General features: G+C 36.6%; 1 protein-coding gene across 1 annotated transcript in view; it reads right to left on the minus strand.

Moving 5' to 3' along the window:
- Window positions 1-19,127, minus strand: part of carmil3 (capping protein regulator and myosin 1 linker 3) — a 122,127-nt gene that overhangs the window by 30,812 nt on the left and 72,188 nt on the right. Inside the window, exons 13-19 of the mRNA XM_062993936.1 lie at window positions 11,319-11,428; window positions 8,320-8,397; window positions 7,415-7,491; window positions 3,294-3,398; window positions 1,539-1,608; window positions 330-411; window positions 130-226 (exon numbers count right to left, since the gene is read on the minus strand). Of these exons, the coding sequence (XP_062850006.1) occupies window positions 130-226; window positions 330-411; window positions 1,539-1,608; window positions 3,294-3,398; window positions 7,415-7,491; window positions 8,320-8,397; window positions 11,319-11,428 (619 nt within the window). The remainder of the gene's footprint in view (window positions 1-129; window positions 227-329; window positions 412-1,538; window positions 1,609-3,293; window positions 3,399-7,414; window positions 7,492-8,319; window positions 8,398-11,318; window positions 11,429-19,127) is intronic.

A 19,127-nucleotide genomic window follows, 5' to 3' on the forward strand; every position in this document is an offset into this window, starting at 1 on the left:
TAATTATGGTAGTTAATATATGCTGCTTCCTAATGAAGGCCTGCTGATTCTCTGAACAACCATTAGCGCTGACACTAGCATAAGGGGAATATGGGGTAAACAAATGTTTTTGCTCAATCTGTTTCATACCTGCCCTTGACATTGAAGTTCTTGCCCAGCATAAGATGCTTAAGGGAGGGATGTCTTGAGAAAGCTGGGATGACTGAGAGAAAATCAGCATCTAAACCTTAGGTAAATCAACAAACACTAAATCAGATTACAAATGTATCCACATGTGAAATAAGAGGATGAAAGTGTTGTTTATGTGCTGAAGTGGTTCATAATCTCACCATTATTTGATATGTCCAATGTACTGATGCAGGATACTTGGGGTAACAGTTCCTGCATCACTGCTGCCCCTGCTGACCTAAGCTAAAAAAATGCAAAAAAAAGAGTTTTTTATGACTGCATTCAGTGTTTTTGGGTAGGAGTCTATCAGCATGGCACACCTTAACTTTGCAATCTTTTCACACTGATTCTTGCAAAAACACTTCAATTCTGTCAGGTTGAAAGGGTATCACCTGTGCACAGTCCTCTTTAGGTCACTACACCAATTCTCAGTTGTTTTCAGATCTGAACTCTGGCTGGGCCATTCCAAAACTTAGATCTTCTTCTAGTATAGCCATTTTCTTGTTGATGAAGAGGTATACACATGGGCGATTTGGGTTTGGAATAAATCTTTATCTTCACCAAACAGAATGATCAATTAAAAGCTTCGTTTCGTGTTTCCTCGTGTTGTCTTTAACTTATATTATAATTATTACAATTAGTCAAAATCTGAAACACTGTCCAACATCAGTGCCTGATCTTGCACATGCTGTTTTAGTTAAATGGCTTTACTGTGTTATATTAAAACCAATATGAAAGTAAGTGGATTAACTGTAAAAAAAAATCAGTTTACTGCTAACTGATGATTGTATAGCCAAGCACAAGTAATAGTTGATGAGCAATAATGATTCATCCTATAAAGAGGAGGTGGTATTGCCTGTCCTGGCAGTTTTTTTACAATTCCATATTGTAACACTTTCTTTCTGTACTGTCTACATTGAAATTGTGACAGGAGTCGCCAAAGTGCTTAAGAAATATGGATTTATACAAAAATTCAAAGGAAAAGAAAAAAAATGCAAAAATTAATCGCTACCAAAATTGTTAATGTGTGAAAAAGTACTGTTATGTACAATGCATTGACACATTTCTTTGACTCTCTATTTAGAATAACATATTTTAAAAACTTCATTTAATTTTTATTTAAAAATACATTTTTATATTTTTATAAAGTTATAGATATTAGATTCAAGCCTGGGCGGGTATAGTCTAATTAAATCAATGTATCAATTAAATTTGGTTAATTGTTTGAGTAAAGATGCTATTATTTCTTTACACAGGGACAGTTGGTGTTTAAAATTTTATATTCAGTAAACGAATAATCATTTGCTGTATTCTGTTCATTTAACTATGCAAAAATACTAATAGCAAATAGTCAAACGAGTGTCGCAGACCTCACAACCACTGATGTCCAAGTGCAAGTCAGTAATGTGAGGGTTGGACGACAGTCCCAGAAAGAGATCCCTAAAGTGAAGATAAAAAGACAGAAAGGGAGATAGTTATTACCCAGAATTCCATAGCATTTAAAACATTTTGTTATGGATAGATACTACAAGCTGTGCACATCTGAATTTGGCCAGCTCATCCAATTTTCAATGGGGTTTAAGTCTGGATTTTTGCTTGGCCATTTCAGGCCATTTAGTGACTTGACACTTCAGTTTTGCTTTATCTTACTGACTCAGGTCATTGTTGTGTTCAAAAGTTTAAGTTTGAGTTTGTGTAAGCTGAGGGCTTATTTTCAAGGATGTTCCTGTATTTGAGTTACACTGACTTTGGTGCCGAAATAGCACCCACACTCTCATGATGCTGCAATGTTTTACTGTAGTGATGGTATAAGCTAGGTGTGCTCTTTGGCTAAAAATATGCTTACTGTTCTGCCCAAAGAGTTTTAACTTATCAGACAAGATATTTATTTTCTTGTGTTGCCAGAGTGACTTCCATCTTTACAATCTACCATAAAGGTCTGATTTATGGAGAGCTCCAGAGATGGCTGTCTGGCCAATCAATTCTCTCATCTCTGAACAGGACTTTGAAGCTCTTTTAGAGTGACCATTGGGCTCTTTGGGTACTTTTCTGACTAATGCCTTTCTTGTCCAATTTGACAAAATGTCCAGGAATGTTCAAGGTTGTGCCAAGCTTCTTCCATTTCAAAGTTACTAAGATAACTGTGGTCCTGGGAACACTCAAAGCCTAAGATACACAGTGGAATAAAAAAATAGACCAAGAGGAAACATTTCTGAACTTTTAATGTGACCTACAATCTGTGCAATTTAATTGGAAAATAAAACAAAAAAACTTACAGCTATGTGGTTGCATGAATATGTACACCCTTAAACTAAAACTTCGTTGAAAGTTTGCTGATTTTATGACAGCATTCAGTCTCTTCAGGTAGTCTATTAACGTGGCACATCTTGACTGGGTTCTCTTGTACACAGCCCTTTTCAAGTCATGCCACAGATTTTCAATTGGATTTAGGTCTGTGCTCTGGGTGGGCTCTTTCAAAACTTTAATCTTTTTCTGTGAAGCATTCTTTTGTTAATGTAGAGATATGCTTCGGGTCATTGTCATACTGAAAGGTGAAATTTATCTTAATTTTTAGCTTTTTAGAAGAAACCTGAAGGTTTTGTCCCAAAATTGGCCATTAATGGCATGACAGTTGGTATTGATTGAATTGTATTTGGTCAAATGCAACTGTAAGTTACACAATTGTAGATCACTTTGGATAAAAGTGTCTGATAAATGTCATAAATGTAAACGTAAGTAAATACACATTTCTGCACAGAGATTGGAGAACATGTTGGACACCATAAATCACTCAATAAATTAGGCCATTATGGCAGCGTGGCAGGAGTAGTCACTGTAAAGTAAAAGGCATATGACTAAAATATTAAAATTTGCTAAGCAGCATGTAAAGGACTCTGGCAACATAGTATAAAAGATTATTATTAAGCTCTGTCTGGTGAAAAACAGGCACTACTCATCACCTGGTTAATACCATACAGTAAAACCATGTGGTGGCAGTATCATGCTATGAGAGAGACTGGTAGAACTTAAGGAATGGCTAAATAAAGCTAAAAAAAAAAACATCCTTGCAGAAAAAAACCCTCCCATTACTACATAGTCCCTGAATGTAAGTTGTGATGATTTACCTGAGCACTTCTGGAGGCATCTTCATTGAGGCCAGACTAAGGTGGCTTAGACTGAACACCAAGCTTAAGAACTGACGGAATGTGGGAAGTGTCTCTTTTACTTTCCTAACAGAAAGAAGGAAAAAAAGTAAAAAGTAAAGTAGTTTAATACCTTAATTGCTCTAAAATTCAGGGGAGTTCAAAGGGCTTTGATTAAACAAGCAACAATTTATCAAAATATGCTTTTTAACACATAAACACTAAAATTACAATGTACATATTTTATACCTAAAAATATATGGACACCTGCCATGAATTTGTTTGACATAAACAAAACCATGGGTATTATTATAAAGTTATCCCAGAGGTTATCTACATGATTTTGGTATGCAACTGTGGGCATTTGTGGGCAATCAGTCAAAAGAGCATTGGTGAGGTCAGACACAGATATTGGTTGAGAAGACCTGGCTCAAAATTGTGGTTAGAATTTATTTCAAAAGTGTTTTTTTGGGATCAAAGTCTGAGTGCTTTAGGCCACTGCAAACAACAACCATGTCTTTTTACACCTTGCGTTTCCTTAAGGTGTGACATGTTTTTCAGTACTCATAACATCTTATTGTATTAGTTTAAACAGATTTACTGCTCCCTCTCACTTTGAACATTGTGTTAATTACACACATACACGTGCTTACTGACTCATAATCACATATATAATGACTTATTTTAGTGGTCTGTTCATCTGTATGATTTGTTCCATCACTGAATGCATTTCCACTCTACAGTGCCATAAAAAGTATTAATCCAGGTACTCTGTGCAAACAAAACCGTCACTTCAGATGCCTATAGTTTGGCCAGGAGCTCTCTGAATGTTGTATGTGTTTTTGCCACAATTTGTGGACTTCTATCATCAATCTTCCTCTTTACACCACATACTGAAAGATTCTTGACTGTACCATGAGTAGCAAACTTCTTGATAACATTTTGAAATGCTGAAGCCGGGATGCCAAGGTCCTTGGATAAGGTCTTCTATGCTTTAACATGCTTTTGCTTGGTGATAATAGCATTTCTGGTTTGCTCAGATTGCTCACTGGTCTTTGCTATTGTATCAACAAACGGAGAAGGCGAGTTCATATGCGGATCAGCTTTGTGTACGGAAAGTCACTCCCTGATCAACGCATTATCCCTCGACTCTGTGCAGGCACCATCAATCAGCCAGCAGAGGTTGTAATTGCCTCAGTTATGAGGAGTCCCTATCTGGCTCCCACCCTGTATAAACAACAGCCAATCGTTGTTCATGTAGGCCCCCAGCCCAGCCGGATGGCAGAGCTGAGTTTCGAACCGACAAGTTCATATGTCAGCTTGGGTGTGCTAGCGTGTTTTACCGCTGCACCACCTGAGCATCATAACATGCAATTTAAAGACCAAATTTTTAAGGATTTTCCTAAGAACTTTAATAAGTCATATGTTTGTCACAAACAAACTCCATTCCCAACAGCTCCTACCCATATTTCTGTCCTTTCTATGAGGAAGCTGTGCCCATGATTCCCAGTTCCATTCGAGATCCTGCCATTTCTTAATTGGGTGGCATATACCATACAATTACCTTTTCAAGTCTGTCTTATTCTCTCCTCAAACTCATAGTTTCTTAGTGGCTATGGTATTTGGTAAACTGAAAGAAAAACATTCAGGTGGAGTGCTTGAAGCACTTTCTTTTTTAGTCTGGATCAAACAGCATCTGTTTAAGAAAAAAACTAAAATACTGATCACAACACACGTTTTCACTGTGTGAAGGTCCAGCACAGCTGCGTTTAAGCCCAGAGAACTTAACACTGCTTCTGGACATGGTTACCATAAAGCTTCTTTTTTGCACATTAAAGTTTGCTCCAGCTTGTAAATAACCCTTGCCCATGTGCATATACCGGCTATTGATCAATGACAATTCTTGATGCAGTGCTGTCTCAGAGATTGGAGATCATAGGTGTTCGGTCTAGGTTTGTGCCCTTGGTCCGAAATATAGTGTTAGGAATTATGTTATGCCCAATAGCCATAGTAGCAATATATGAATCTAAAGAATCATTTTTACATGCCTAATCATGTACCGTTTTGTTAGGAGTGTTACTATTATATAAATAAGTTGTAATAATGATTTTCATGTTAAAGACCTCTCTATGTTTAATCTATAGATATATTGGTATTTAGATTTTTTTTTTACTGTAAATTTGCTTGTTTCAGAAATTAAATGTTTTAATCCATATGTTTCTGTATGAACCCAAGACTCAGGATACTCATGTCAAAAACTGAGCCTATAATACAATCTTGCAATGACAATAGGTCAATCTTCGTGGTGGGGATGAGGAAGGTGTCATGTTTCTGTTCACGTGATTTTGTAACAAATTCACTTCTTACTGGCTACATCCCCTGAAAACCACACCTCCCAAGTAAATTAAAAAGAGCTCTAGTTAGTTTACACAGTTCAGGGACTCAAGAAAGTTCAGTTCAGTTCGCAGTTTGTGTTTCACTCAGACACAGAGCTTGAAAGTTTTCCTGTTTCGAAAGGAAACCTGGTCAAGTTTAGTGTGTCGCACTGAACTAGCCACAGTTTTGGATTCGGGTTAAATCGTCAGCATTTAGACACTGTACCACTAGCCAAGGTAAAGTGTTTGAATCTATGATTTTGATTCAGTTGTGGAAAAAGTTAATTTGTGCTAACCTCTTCACCTGATCGCATATCGTAGGAGGTGAAGAAGAGATGAAGAATGAGAGAAAACAATCATCTGAAATGCATCAGGTCACAGCTTAACATTTGGAAACAAACCTGGGACAGAGTGCTGCAAACACCAATCCAACTATCTGCTGAAACCTGTTCTCAAGAGTTTTGACACAAGGTGGCCCTTCATCGCTGGCCTCTTTAAACAGCTTGCAGGTAGACTTTTCATATGCTCATGGTGAGGAGTCTTTGGTTATATTTTTTTTATTCGCTATGTTTTATTATTAATTGGGAACATACAATTCAAATTCAAATCAGCTTTTTCTGGTTCCACCGCAATCCATTCACCATCTGACACACTTTATAAACAACCTTTATATTAAACTTCATAACCTTTATAATTGTAGTCTGAAAGTGTTAGACTTGTTTCTACATGGTTATACTACCATAATTACAATTTAGTTGCATTAACTGACCTGTTGACCAGTGTATGTTATAGTTCTGGTGTTCAATAAACATTGTAATAATCAAATTTAGCGCTGTGGGTTTAATTGCTTGGTAAGACAAACTACTTGACCTAAAGAACATTAGACAAAAAGTGAATGATTTTTTACGAGTTTGGTTTTTCTGGCAGTTCCAATAAAAAAAAAACCCAGGTGGTGTTCCATATTTTTTTATTAATTCCATTACCTAAGGAGAAATAATAAACTCTAATTAGAATAACATCAACCCGCTACACTGTCCCCCTGTGCACAAAGCAAGGTCTATAAAAACCTGAAGAAAAGCTTGGTTTAAAGAAACTCCAGTGGCCAGCTGAGGCTTTACTGACCAACATCAGTGTCTAGCCATACAAACAACATGAGAGGAACAGATTAAAAAATGGAGAGAGACATCAAGACAAAGATGAAGGTAAACACAGAGAAAATCATATAGAGAGAAACAGAAAGAATGAGAGATAAACAAAAATAGAAGAGAAAAAAATGACAGTAAAAGAAAAAAGAAAGACAATGGAAGAGAGAACGAGAGCAACCTGGAAAATAAACAGTTAACTTTCGTTAAAATGAGTCTCATTTTTCATCGAATTTCTCATAATGCAGTTACTGACGGGGATGCTATTGCAGTGCCAGGTTTCAAAGAGAATTTAGGTGGGCAGATTTACATCATTATGTTTCTGCATGTCTGCACCCTCCAGCTTTCTCTCTAAATAGCAGACACACAGCCAAACACACGTAGATAGAATGCTGACACTAATAGCCGACACTGTGTTCTAACTTAGCCACAAAATATATCATTGAAATAAACTGCTATAAGCAACCATGCTCTTGGACAACAGGCTAAGTGTTACCTGTGCTAAAGCATGCTTAAGCAGATCTATTAGCACACAAAGGCTGAAACCAATTTGTGTTATAACTAAGTAAAAGATTTCCAAACACACCTGTGACAGAAACAGTTTTTTGAGAGATTTAAGTAGGACAGATCAGCACAGCAGCCCCGGAGAAGAGCACTGAAAAGCTGGAAAAAAAAGAAATAAAAAAATAATTAATCTGGAACACTGATTGATATGTCATGGGAAATACACTACATAGGAAAAAAAATCAAGAACAATTTAAGTAGCAACATGTAATTTAGATTTTATTTTAGAAACTAAGGCTACATTAGTGTAGTTTTGGCTGTATGCTTTGTGTCATTGCTGTGTTGACAGGTAAAATGTCACTCCAGTCTAAATTTAACTGTACTCCAAATGAAGTTTGATGTGAAGATGAAGATGTTTCTGTATTTGGCTGCATTTATCAATCTCTTTATTGTCACCAGTCTTTCTTTTCTTGCTGCTGGGAAGCACCCCATAGCATAATGCTGCAGCCACCATGTTTCACCAGAGGTGTGGAATTAGATGAGCAGCGCTTGTTCTTTTTCAGATATAGTGTTTGATGTTCTGCCAAAGAGTTAGATTTTCGTCTCATTTGACCAATAAATCTTTTTTTTGTTCTTCTGTTGCCAGGAAGGTTCAAAATTGTGCCAAGTTTGTTCATTTAAAAAAATATTGAGACCACTGTGGTCCTGAAAACTCAAAAGCCTTAAATATTTTTATATACTAGCCCTAATCCATACCTTGCCACAATTGTTTTAGTGAACATCCACTGACAACTCATTGTGGACATGGACATGGCTTGGTTTTTGTCCCAGCAATAAACTGGAAATTATGGTTTCTCATAGAATCATGTCTATATCATTCTAAACTGTAAGATTTTAACTGTGAGATTTTTAAAGAAAGAAAAAACTCTTAACATTTGTTATCACTTCCTTATTCTGGGTGATGTATATAGATTTAGAAACACTTACTGTGTCCACTGCACAGTCTGTGCCTGAGAGATCCAAATGCACCAAGCAATTGGGCTGAGCCAAGAACAGATACAGGTTCTACACAGCAGGAAGTATACAAGTAAGTATCAATGTACTTTGGGCCAGTGATAGCTCAGTGGTTAAGGTACTGGACTAGTAAACAGAAGGTTGCTGGTTCAAGCCCCGCCACCACCAAGTTGCCACTGTTGGGTCCCTGAGCAAGGCCCTTAACCCTCAATTGCTCATTGTGTTCCGCTCACTGTGTAAGTCGCTTTGGATAAAAGCGTCTGCTAAATGCTGAAAATGTAAGAATGCATGAATACAATATCTTTAATTAAAACACATTTATGGATCAACACCTTAATATATCATCAATGTGTACCCCTTATTTCTGCTACTTACATAAAATACTTCAAAAGACAGAAAACTGTTTAACTAACGTAGTGGAGCAAACTTTCTGAGAAGGAAAATTTAGAAAGCAGTGAGCAACAGTTTAACCCCAAATAAGGGTTAAATTAAGGCCATAAATTGCAAGGAAGCTATACATTGATTTTACACAGAAATGCCAGTGAGTTCTCTGAGCCATAAGTCAACTGAAATGGACCATAAGTCAAATGGAGTCCAGGTTTTTAGCTTGTTTGGGGGAAAAAAGGATGTCATATTGTAAATGCCAAAGATGCAAAATACCATCCAGACAGTTATCAGTGAAAAGTACAAAAAACAGCATCTATGATCCCATGGGGGTGCATCAGTATCCACGGTATGTGTCATTTGCTTATTTGTAAAGGTATCATTGATCCGTAGATTTATCTTGGTATTTTGAATAGACATACAGTATGTTGCCGCCAAGATGCTGTCTTTTCCCAGGATCTCTATGTCTGTTTTAGCAAGACAATGCCAGGCCTTATTCTGCATGAGTTACAACAGAGTGGCTTTGCACACATAGAGTGCATGTGCTTGACTTGCCTGCCTGCAATGCAGATCTGTCTGCTACTGAAAATGTATGGTGAATCATAAGGAGGTGAATCAGACAACGCGACCACAGATTGTTGAGAACCTGAAAGTCTTCTATACAGCCAGAATACGTAAAAATTCCACTTGCAAAACGGCAACAATTAGTATCTTCAATTCCCAAACAGAGAAACAATAGCAAACTGGGTAGCACTGTTGCCTCACAGCAAGAAGGTCCTGGGTTTGATTCCCAGATAGAGCAGTCTGGGTCCTTTCTGTGTGGAGTTTGCCTGTTGTCCCTGCATCTAAGTGGTTTTCTCCTGGAAGCTCCAGTTACTTCCCACAGTCCAAAGACATATAGGCTAGGTAAACCAGTAACACAAAACTGCTTGTGATGGTATTCGACATTAAACTTTAATTGATGAATCATGTGTATCCTGTAACTACCTGTCTTGTCATGAATGTAAGCAAAAGTGTAAAACGATGTTAAAAATGTATTTTTTGTTAAATAAACGTCCGAGTAAATTAACAAATTACAGATTTTAGTTTTCTGAAAATAAGGTTTATTATTAATATTTTTATTGTGGTTTATTATTTCATATATCCTAGGGTGGCACAGTGGTCAGTTATACTAGCACAACACAGCTGAGATCCTAGTTAAAATCTTAGCAGTGCAATTGGCACCCTGTCCAGAGTAGTCCTGCCATGCACCCAAGCAAACCTGTTGTGAGCCTGAACAGGATGAAAGCTGTTGATGAAACTAAAATGAATTTATTTAATATACACATTTCATTTAATATACATAATTCCATTTTAAAATTGATGTCTGCAACACGATTAAAAAAAAATTAGAACAAGGCCAATTTTATACTATGTTATAAATGTTTAACAAATAATCTAAAACAGATGGGGCAGTAAGGCTTTAAAAATGTCCAGTAATAGATGTTACATATTTTACATTCCAGATTGCATTAGGTTGTGAAACAATTTAGCAGAATTTTAGAGAAATCTATGTGCACTTTAGACAGCACTACAATAAAAATGTTGTAAGGTAAAATATCACACCAGTCTAAGTTTAACTGTGCTCCGAAGAAGGTTTCCTTTAAAGATGTTTCTGTATTTGGCCGCATTCATCAATCTCTCGATTGTCAGCAGTCTTTCTTTTCCTGCTGCTGTGGAATTGGATGTGCAGGGCTTAGAGTTAGATTTTCATGTCATTAGACCAGTAATTGTTTTTCTTCTCATGTTTCTCAAAATTGTGCCAAAAAAGTTTGATACGTTTCAAAAATATTGAGGCCACTTGTGGTCCGGGAAACTTAAAGCCTTGATCATTTTTATATACTAGCCCTAATCCATGCCTTGCCACAATGTTTTGTGAAGATCCAATGACAGCTCTTTGTGGACATGGACATTGTCCCAACAATGAACTGGAAATTACAGGTTCTTATAGAACCAGGTCTGCATCATCACTCAGTATGAGATTTAAGCTTTTGAGATTGTTAAACATTAAAATAATAATAAAAAACGTATCAGTTGCTTATTATGGGCGATTAGCTGTAGATTAATGGGTAATTAATTATGTTTATTTAAAATTTAAATAGACTGGCCAAGTAAGTGAATAAGGTGAAAAAATAAAAATTGTTTTAAACTGAATCAAAAGAGAAAGCTGTTTTATAAACTCATTTGATCTCTACACACATTTCACATACTTTCCTTGTTTTGTTGAAATTACGGTTTAAATTTTTTGTTACACCAGCACCTAGTCAAAGCACGAGCAGCACTAAGATGTCAGATGTGAAAAATGTAGCGAGAAAAGGCATGGATGAAAAGGAATCCACGTGTATTGAAATAAATTGCTTAAAAGCAAAAATGTAGAACTTCAAGTTATGTTATCGGTTTCTATGCTAGATATATGTTGAAAGCAGGTTAAAGCTTTAGAATGCAGAATAGAAATGGTGTGTGTGTGTGAGATAGCATGTACTTAACTTGGTAATCGTCAATCAGAGTGATCTGTGATCGACAAACCTTGTTGTTACAAAATGACTAACCGTAGCATCCTCGCCAGAAAGAATCCCTGGGTTCTTGCTTAGGTCAAGATGCAAAAGAGAGTTCAAGTAGTCATTACTGGAGCACAGAGCCTGAGACAAAGATCCCACACCTAAAAAAAAAAAAGATAAGTCAAGTACGTTTTTTGTTCTTTTTCTGGAGTATTTGTGGTACGGCACTACAGCTTTAAATATACTAAGCCAATAGAAATAATCGGTTTATTTCATTTATAAAACAATAATATTTAGTAGTTAGATTACTATAATTCTTTATATTATATTTAACAACAAATATTTGTATGCATTTGTGATGCATCTTTATAGGACCAAGGCAGTTCTCATGTACATATCTACTAGTGCAGATACCAATATGTGCAAATGTATACAATTTTGGGAAGTTGGGATTATGTTAATTAGCATTTTGTTTACTTTTAACTTAACACCCCAGCAACCCAGGCATACCAAGTCCCAAAAGAAACTAGTGAAACTTTTTTCACCATGGATTACTGAAGGGCATACATCACATTAACCATTTCTGTAACTCCAAAAGAGGATTGACTGTCAGTACCTCCCTTCATCTACAATTGCAATCAGACATTTTCAACCCACACATTTTCTGAAAAAATAACTTTAGCTTTCAGTAATGTCTCGTTTTAGTTGAATGATATTGCACACAAACTAAGAAAATAGTTATATAGTATTTTGGAGTAACAGTGTAACTACCTCCCTGCTGTGGTGATCGGCGGCATGGCTGAGTTACGGAATCATGTCCTTCTGCATTCCCAAATATGGCAGGCAGATAGAGCATGGAAGTGCAAATAATTGACATTTCATTCATGTTTCTATTGTGTTTCGGTTTCTTCTTCACATATTTGCCAGCTTTTCTGTTGGCAACCTGCTTTTCTCTTGAAACTATGATGTCAGCTGTCTGATTTTTGGTGGTATATGAAGCCAGGACACTTTTATCTCTTTCTGTGAGATTTCTATCTTTTTCGGGCACTTTTTGGGTATCATGACGGAGTCTTTTTTTGTCTTTGTGTCTTAAGTGGCCTTCTCAATCTTTAGATTTAAAGCCCTTAGAAATGTGGAATTTAAAGAAAGAAATTGCAGCACAGAAGCCATCACACTTTAATGAGCAGGAAGCTTTTGCATGAAAAGAATGGTCACAGATTCCACACGGCAGGTGTCAGAAGCTTGTTAGCACTTACTGAAATCGCATATTAGAGATTATTGACACATAAGTATATTCCACCAACTACTGAGGCTGGGGGTCAAATAACACATGGACATTTGACATTTAAAACTGTATAAATTGTACAAAATTTGAACTCAAAATTATGTCAGCCTATGTTATTAAAATTGCTTGTACATATCAATAAATATTCATTCTCTGTTTACTGAGACTATCTTGCATATTTTCATTGAATTATATACAAATTATCAAAATATCTTTTAAGTTGATAAGGGGTTCAATACTTCGAACTGCAAATGTTAGTAAGTAGTAGAGCATTTATCGGCTTAAGTTTTGAATCACTTCTTCAGAAGTTATGGACATAAGCACAGAGGGACATAAAATCCTACTGAACATCCTGCATTCTTCATACCTGTGAAATGGACAATACTTAGCTATCAATGCATCCCTGTTAATTAAGAGTGTTATACGTGTGGTAATTTCCTGACTTATGGTTGTAGTTTTTGATTAAAGTTTTTTCTAAAAGCTACAAGAAGACCAACAACTAGGCCATGTTGTAGGTTTGGTAATAACATGCTCAAAAGTGAGTTTCATAAATGTACAACACATCTGGTTAAGAATCTAAACATATATTAAATTAAATACAGTTGTCTCCAAGTGGTAGCATTTGGAAAAGATTTCCAATGATTTTACTAATCAACATCAAAGTATCTTATAAATATAAACACTTCTATAAACACATTTAGATACTGACACCTGCAACACACTTCAAAAATGCTTACCCCTGTGTTCCCTCACTTTTTTACAACCCCAAATCAGAAAAAGTTGGGACAGTATGGAAAATGCAAATAAAATAAAATTGCAGTGTTCCTTACATTTATTTTATTTGATTGCAGACAGGATGAACCCAAGATATTTCATGTTTCGTCTGCTCAACTTCATTTCATTTATTAATAAATCTTTATTCCTGCATTGCAGGCCTGCAACACATTCCAAAAAAAGTTGGGATGGGGGCAATTTAGGGCTAGAAATGAGGTGAAAAAACTAAATAATTATGCGATTTTAAACAGGTGATGTCAACAGGTGATTGTAAACACGGTTTGGTACAAAAGCAGCATTCAGGAAAGGCAGAGTCTTTGATGAGCAAAGATGATCAGAGGATCTCCAGTTTGTCAACAAATGTGTGAGAAAATGATTGAAATGTTTAAAAACAATGTACCTCAAAGAAAGATTGGAATGGATTTGCATATTTCTCCTTCTACAGTGCATAATATCATTCAACAATTCAAGGAATCGGGAGGAATTTCAGTGCGTAAAGGCCAAGAGCGCAAGCTTAAGCTGAACGCCCGTGATCTTCGATCCCTCAGATGGCACTGCATCAAGAACCACCACTCAACAATAGCTGATATAACTACATGGGCAAGAGATTACTTTGGCAAACCTTTGTCAAGCTCTACAATACGGAGTTACATGCACAAATGCAACTTAAAACTTTACTGTGCAAAAAAGAACCATTGTTAACCATGTCCAGTAGCGGCATCGGCTTCTCTGGGCTCGGAAGCATCTAGGATGGACCATCACACAGTGGAAACGTGTATTAGCAACATTACAAAGTAGTAAATGCTTTACTGTCCCAACTTTTTTTTGGAATGTGTTGCAGACCTGAAATGCAGGAATGGATGTTTATTAATAAATGAAATGAAGTTGAGCCAAACTAAAACTAAAAGTCAAAGTCAATGTAAGAAACTTTTTATTATTTATATTTTCCATGCCGTCCCAACTTTTTCTGATTTGGGGTTGTAGTAATAAAACATTTTACAGTTTTTCTCAATCACTAAAACACTCAATCCCATTCTTGTAACACAACTGTCAACTGCCAAAACTTGTCTATTGAATGAATCACTCTTTTCACAAAACCTTAAACCATTTTCTCCTAGTTTGACACCGTTTCATACCCAGTTCAACCTTTTTGCAAAACTCTAAACACATTCTCACTGACTAACACACATTTCTCATTGTAGTGCACTTTGATGCAAAATGGCACACACATGCCACAAAGATTAAACACAACAAACACACTATTGTCATTGTTAACACACTACAGGTAAAAACTGTGCACAAATGTGTCAAATCAGAAAAAAAGGTTAAAAATAGTAGGTGAACAAGGTCAGTTCAAATGCATGTGGCATTTCTGAGCTGTATTGTGACTTTAGAAATGGAGGGCAACAATAGAAGAAGAAGAGGACAGCGTGTCAGAGGTGGTGGGCAAGGATGAAGATAAGGATGACCAAGAACAAGAGCAGTCATATCAAATACTGTATTCTGTGTAAAGCAGCGCATGTATACAACGACATGAGGTCTGTCAAGATGTGTCACATTTAAACTAAAACCCATGGAGAGGCCCCATGAATGTTTATATTTGGACAAAGCTGGATTTAGTCTCACAAAGAGGTGGAGAAGAGGTCTCAACATAACTGGTCAACATGCAATTATAGAAATGCCTGTCCATCGTGGTGGCAATGTGACCATGTAGCCTAGCGGTTAAGGTACTGGACTAGTAAGCAGAAGGTTGCAGGTTCAAACCCCACCACTGCCAGGTTGCCACTGTTGGGCCCTTGAGCAAGGCCCTTAACCCTCAGTTGCTTAGACTGTATACTGTAAGTTGCTTTGGATTAAAGCGTCTGCTAAATGCTGAAAATGTAAAATGTATGTGCGGCCATCAACAGCAATGGGGTTCTGCATCGCCATGTTACATTAGGGCCCTACAACACAGAACATCTAACATTTCTAGATGGTCTACAAGACGCAAGGCTTGGACTTGAGCAGGGGGGTCCTGAGCTGAGAAAGCATCCTGTGTACGTTGTTGTTTGGGACAATGTGAGCTTTCACCGTTGTCAAAACATATGTGAGTGGTTTATCAATAACCTCTGTTTCATAAATCTAAGCCTTCCACTATACTCTCTCTTTCTAAACCCATTTGAGGAATTCTTCTCAGCGTACCAAGGAAAATCTACTCCAGTCAATGGACGCAGCATGTGGTGACATTAGAGTGGATTCTATTCAAGCCTGGATTCGGCATTCAAAAGGATTTTTTTTTCCGTTGACTAGATAGGGAGAATATTTCCTGTGATGTACTGTAGATGAAGTCCTGTGGCCTGACTGAGTCCAGAGACATGATCCTGAGACAGAATAAATGATTGACTTTGCAAACTGTATATACAATAAATAAATATATTGCCGTTCATATACTGTATTTCTTTGTTGGTTCTCTAGTATATAAATATATAAACACATCAGTAAATATGTTTTATGTATACAAAAAGATTTCCAGAATTCCTGAATAAAGATGTTTGGTTTTGCTATGATAAAAGCTCAGTGTTTTGTATTGTTTTATGTAGTGTGTAATAACTGCTGGATTTGTGTGTATTTTGATGGCAGTGTTTGGTTTTAAGCAAAGATAAGATAGTTTTGAATTGATGGTTTGATTTTGCAAGACAGGTCAGAGGTCTTGTGAAAGTAGCTTACATTTTGGGTTTTGTGTTTACTGTTTTGAGAAAAGGAGAGGAAATTTCTGGAAATGTGTTTTAGCAACTCAGAAAAACTATAATGGTTTGATTTATAATGCCTTCATTTTTGTCCATTTTTCTCACCATGCTGCACCATACATTTTTATTAGAAGACAGTCAGGCACACACAAAGACACAGTGTTGAAGGACAAACAGAATAAGGCCGGGAATCATCTTGCTGAAGTAATCATGGACTTCCTAGTCCAGTGTCTCTCTAAAATCCTAATATATACCTCTGTCAATGGTACCTTTATACATATGCAAGTCACCCATGCCATGAACACTGAGGCACCCTATACCATGACAAATATTGGTTTTGCACTTTTCACTGATAACAGTCTGGATGGTCTTTTTTATCCTTGGCACAGAGAACTCAACGTCTATTTTTGCCAAAAACAAGCAGAATTGTGGACTTAACTGACTACAGCACATGTTTCCACTGTCTTCCAGACAATCTGAGATGAGCTTGGGTTCACAGAACTCAGAGGTGTTTCTGCGTAGAATTAATGTACTTTCTTTTTGTGTAATACAGTTTCAGGTTGCATTACTTGATGCAGCAGCAGACAATGACACAGACACAGTTAAGTGACAATGATTTTCTGAAGTACTCCAAAGCCCATGTGGCTATATTTATCACAGTAGCATGATGGTTTCACATGCGGTGGTTTCTGGCTTTGCTCTATATAAACTGAGATCACAATATTATGAATGGTAGATGGTGAAATACTGAAATATTTGCAATCTTGCATAAATAAATGTTCTTTTTGAACTGATTGGCAATTCTCTTCTTCAAGTTTGCCACAATGTGCTGAGCCACAAACCATTACTGCTTGTAAAGAATCCTGCTCTTATACCCAATCATAATTCCTCCACCTGTTACCATTCACCTGTTTATTGTGGAACGCTGTAACTTGAAAATTCTATACACCTTTACAGCGTCTTTCCCAACTTTTTTAAAAATATACCAAAACTTAACAAAACATCCCAACTTTTTGGGAAATGGGGTTTTTTAGACTGTTTTGTGAGCTAAGTTTCGAATCTGTTGAGTTCTGCACTGAATCTGTAACTTCTGATGTTAAAGAAACTTTGAACTTCTGACTGATCTATCATTGATCTTAATCAGTATCCAATGTCAGATGAAAGAGAGACATGTAACCTCTGAATCTCCTGCTGAAACTTTATGAAAGTCGTAAGATTCCCAAACAAAGCAGACTCCAGCTGGGCCTTTTTGATCCAAGGACACATGTCAAAAATAAATAAAAAACTTGCGTATCTTTCGTCTTGGCATGGTGAATTGGGTAAAATGGTCTTGCTAGTGAACAGATTCCTGTAATAATATTCTGACTGGGCTAGATTGTTTGGTGTTTATCTGTATTTTAGGCTCTTTAGAATTTTAGGCTCTCTGCTTATTGTTATTTAGCTTTTTTTGCTTATTGTTATTTAAACTAAATCTCTTTGTATGTATCTCATTGGTCACCATGGAGTTTTACTACACTAATATTAGTTAAATTTTTGGTAATTTGCTGTCTTTATAATTTTTTTGGGATCTTTCCCCATAATTTCCAATCTAGTTGCGCCAACTACCCTGATTGCATTATGCTTCCCCTCTACTGATGTTGACCTCCACTTCTGACTGAGGAGCCGCAACTGACACACGCCCCCTCCAACCTGTGTGCAGTACCGACTGCATCTTTTTACCTGCATGAGGCGAGTTCATATGTGAATCAGCTTTGTGTACAGAGAGACACACCCTGATCACATTTTCCATTAATCAGCCAGCAGAGGTGGTAATTGCGCCTGATATGAGGAATCCCCTCAGACACCCTCCCAGAACACTAAGCCAATCTTTGTTCGTGTACGCGCCCTGGTAGCTCTGGTGTGCTAGTGCGTTGAACTGGTCCCCATTAGTAAAATTATAACTCTTATTATTATTATGAGTAGTATTATTGAAGACTAGAGCGATTAACAACTCTATTATTATTTATTTATCTATTTATTACCAGTTATAACTTTTAGATCATTTAATTCTGTGTTTGTATGCTTTGTGTAAATCGTGTATTTATTTAAAGTATCCTCCAGACCACCCAAGAAGGATGGGCCCTGCTGAGTCTGGTTCCTCTCAAGGTTTCTTCCTGTAATTTTCAGGGAGTTTTTCCTTGCCACAGTTGCCCTCGGCTTGCTCAACAGGGGTTTTTGTATCTGTTGGTCCTGGATTTTGTAAAGTTGCTTTGAGACAATGTCTATTGTAAATATATATAAATAAAGTTGACTAGTAGTAGTAGTAATAGTAGTAGTAATGATAGTATTTAGAGAGTTTTATTTCCCAAACAATTATTAAGTGTTGTTAAAAGGAAAGATGATGTAATTTAGTACTAAATACTAATCTCTCCACTTTTTAAGAATGTGTTGCAAGCATTAAATGTACAGGTCTAATTCCATTCTCATAAAAACAATTACGAGCCATTAAGTCAATGTCGACTCCTAGCAACCTTATGTATAGTGTTTCTCCAGAACATCCTGCTATATCCTGTTACTGTGCTGTTTTTAAATTACAACTTTTTTAATGAACATCCACATTAGTTTTACATTTAAATACTTAAGCACAATACAGGAAAGCACTTTCATGCCTTATTTGGACAGATCTGGAAGCTGCTTCAACGGCAGTGTGCCACAGCCTCAAAGAGAATGCCTCATCAAACAAGGCTATTTCAGCACAACATTTTCCTCCCTTGGCTTCCCTTTTCTTCCCATGTAACACAAGTGCATTTTTCTTCAGACTGAGATAAAGCCGTTTGCTTTTCTTCTTAATAATAAAAATAATAACAATCATTTTATTTTATATAGCACATTTTCCAAGCTCAAGGACATCTTTCTGAGACCTTAACCACTAAAAATAATTTTCTCCAACAATAATATTGCCTGCTCTGATGAATCACATGCTCTACTTGAGAATGAGGATGATTAACATGTTGAGGTAGACAGCACTGCTAGTACTAGAAAGCATTGTGTCCAGAGTGTCTAGAATTGATGGTACATTTACATTTACATTTAGCA

The sequence above is a fragment of the Trichomycterus rosablanca genome, chromosome 4, assembly GCF_030014385.1.
Source record: "Trichomycterus rosablanca isolate fTriRos1 chromosome 4, fTriRos1.hap1, whole genome shotgun sequence".
NCBI classification, from domain to species: Eukaryota; Metazoa; Chordata; class Actinopteri; order Siluriformes; family Trichomycteridae; genus Trichomycterus; species Trichomycterus rosablanca.